The sequence below is a fragment of the Psammomys obesus genome, unplaced genomic scaffold (assembly GCF_907164565.1).
Source record: "Psammomys obesus unplaced genomic scaffold, mPsaObe1.curated_primary_1811, whole genome shotgun sequence".
NCBI classification, from domain to species: domain Eukaryota; kingdom Metazoa; phylum Chordata; class Mammalia; order Rodentia; family Muridae; genus Psammomys; species Psammomys obesus.
The window spans coordinates 12,625,472-12,628,158 of record NW_026586383.1 but is presented as its reverse complement, the minus strand read 5'-3'; the positions used below and the strand labels follow the sequence as shown (position 1 = coordinate 12,628,158).

General features: G+C 39.9%; 1 protein-coding gene across 1 annotated transcript; it reads right to left on the bottom strand.

The window, feature by feature from the left end:
- Positions 1-266: 266 nt before the first annotated feature.
- Ccr2 (C-C motif chemokine receptor 2) lies at positions 267-1,388 on the bottom strand. The gene has a single exon (XM_055601754.1). The coding sequence runs from the start codon at positions 1,386-1,388 to the stop codon at positions 267-269; it is 1,122 nt and encodes a 373-aa protein (XP_055457729.1).
- Positions 1,389-2,687: the final 1,299 nt, after the last annotated feature.

Sequence of the window (2,687 nt, the reverse complement as noted above, 5' to 3'; positions counted from 1 at the left end):
CAGTTCTTCATGTTGTGGGTGTACTCCAACCATAAAATGATTTTTGTTCCTACTTCATAACTGTAATTTTGCTACTGTTATGAACTATAATATAAACATCTGTGTTTTCTTATGGCCTTAGATGACCCCTGTGAACCAAAGGGGTTATGACCCAAAGGTAAGAATCGTTATCTTTGAGACTTGTTACTATATACAATCTACTCCCTTCTCCCCTGCTTAAAAAAAAAAAAAAGAAAAGAAAAAGAAAAGGCAAACTTCCACTTGCTTTACAATCCAACAGAGACTTCTTGCTCACCAGTGGAAGGGGTGAATGTTGAGCTTACTCGATCTGTGGTCTCCCTATAGAAAACTGGGCATTGTTTGCAGAGACGCTTGGCAATGTGCCTTCTGAAGAATATGGAGAGATACCTTCGGAATTTCTCCCCAACAAAGGCATATATAACAGGATTAATACAGCAGTGTGTCATTCCTAGAGTCTCTGTCACCTGCATGGCCTGGTCTAAGTGCTTGGCAACCACACAATTACTCAGTCCCAAGAATTCTTGGAAGGTTGTTAGGAAGAGAACAATGTTGTAAGGAGTCCAGAAGAGAAAGTAGACAATCATGATGGCAAAGATGAGCCTCACTGCTCTGTGCCTTTTCTTCTCATTCCTACAGCGAAACAGGGTGTGGAGGATTCCTGAGTAGCAGATGACCATGACAAGTAGGGGCAGGATCAGGCTCAAGATATTCCTCATTATGGTATGGAAATTCTTCCATATTAGTGGAAAATAAGGACCACAGGTGTGATGATGATCTTCTTCTTTGAATTTAGTAAATATGATTCCTGGAAGAGAGGCAAACACTGCAACCACCCAAGTGACTCCACTTGTCATCACCCCAAAGGTAACTGTCCTGGCCTTTAAAGCAAGCACAGCATGAACAATAGCCAAGTACCTATCAACTGTCAGGAGGATAATGAAGAAGATTCCACCAAAGTAACCAATGTGATAGAGTCCCGTGAATAATTTACACATTATATTTCCAAAGACCCACTCATTTGCAGCATAGTGAGCCCAGATTGGGAGAGTGAGCAGGAAGAGCAGGTCAGAGATGGCAAGGTTGAACAGGTAGATATCAGTCATGCTCTTCAGCTTTTTGCAGCTTATCAGAATGAGAATGACCAACATATTGCCCACAAAACCAAAAATGAATACAAGAGAGTAGAGTGGAGGCAGGATCCAGGCTCCAATTTGCTTCACACTGGGTTTATGACAAGGCTCACCATCATCATAGTCATAAGATGTAGTGGCCTCTTCTTCAAAATCTTGGATACTTTTTGTAAATAGAGAATGAGATGTTGATAGTATGCCATGGATGATCTGAGGTAACATATCACTGTCCTCCATTTTCCTTGATCCTGTGGCAGAGAACAAAATTATAACCTATAACACAAATGCCAAATTCCTTAATCCAAATAGCCTTGCCCCACTCAAGCAGCATCCTAGTCTTTGGTTTCTCCTTTATAGTCATTTCCTTGATACCATATGCATATCACTTTCCTTTTATTCCTAACAGGAGACATACCTTGTTAATTCAGCAACTGTTTTCTTAACATATTTGGCAATCCTTATTGAGCGTGTAAGGGCACAAAAGGTGCGTGCCTACATTTATTACCTTCTCTGCATGTGGGGAACAGGTGCATGACCAATCACTGAGTGATAAGATGTAAGCAGAGTCTGTAGAAGGTTTTTAGGGAGGTTCTTCCACAATACAAGTGATACAAAAGAGACACTACTGGCCCCTTCTATTTCAACCTGTCTAGCATAAGCTTGGTGCTTGGCACTATAAACAAAAGACCTAGACATTGTACAGAAGCCACACAAAGGGCTCACTTTCTGACTTCTTATCTGAGAAAGAAAATAAGCCATTGTAAATTGTATCATCTGTTCTTTGAAGGCAAAAGCTCAACTTCTGCCTCCACCATCTTCTCACATTTCCTTTGGTAAGGTTGCATGACAAGTCAATGTTAAAATGCCTTAACTTTGTCCCAGATTCTTTTCATTGAGCATCAATTTCCTTATTCAAAACTCTTTTTTAAGGGATTGGAGATGGCTCAGAAGTTAAAGGCACTTACTGCTTTTGCAGTAAGTTGGTTTCCTGCACCCACAGCTGGGAGCTCATAACTTCCCGAAATCTCAGTTTTAGGGGGTCTAGCATCTTTTGACCTCCATGGGCACCTGTACACACTTTAGTCACATAAACTGAAGTAGGCACAGATACTTACACAAAATAAACATAAATATCTAAAAAAAAAAAAAAGAACATCTTTTTCAGCTTCTAGGAGGGTACTCTTACATGACTGCTTATTAACATTTTTGTGACATCTCCATGCCCACTTCATAAAACTTTTCAGGCACTCTATTTGGCTTTTACCTTTTTCTTTTTATTCTTGTCCAAAATTCTTCTAATTCAGATGGGCTGAATTATGTCAGCTAACCTCAGGACTTTGGCTCTCCTGCATGCATATATTTTCCAAAGCTCTGTATACAAGTCCTACCTTCTCTGACACCTAAGAGTTTAATTTCTCACTATTTGATGGTATCTCTTCATGAATTTGTCCACCCAGCTGATATTTATTTAGCATATAATATGACTTATACATGAGGGGGACACAGATACACTGCTGTACATGTACAGATTGTCAG

What these genes read in the sequence shown, in the direction of transcription:
- Ccr2 (XM_055601754.1), bottom strand. Translation starts at nt 1,388, where the DNA reads ATGGAGGACAGTGATATGTTACCTCAGATCATCCATGGCATACTATCA.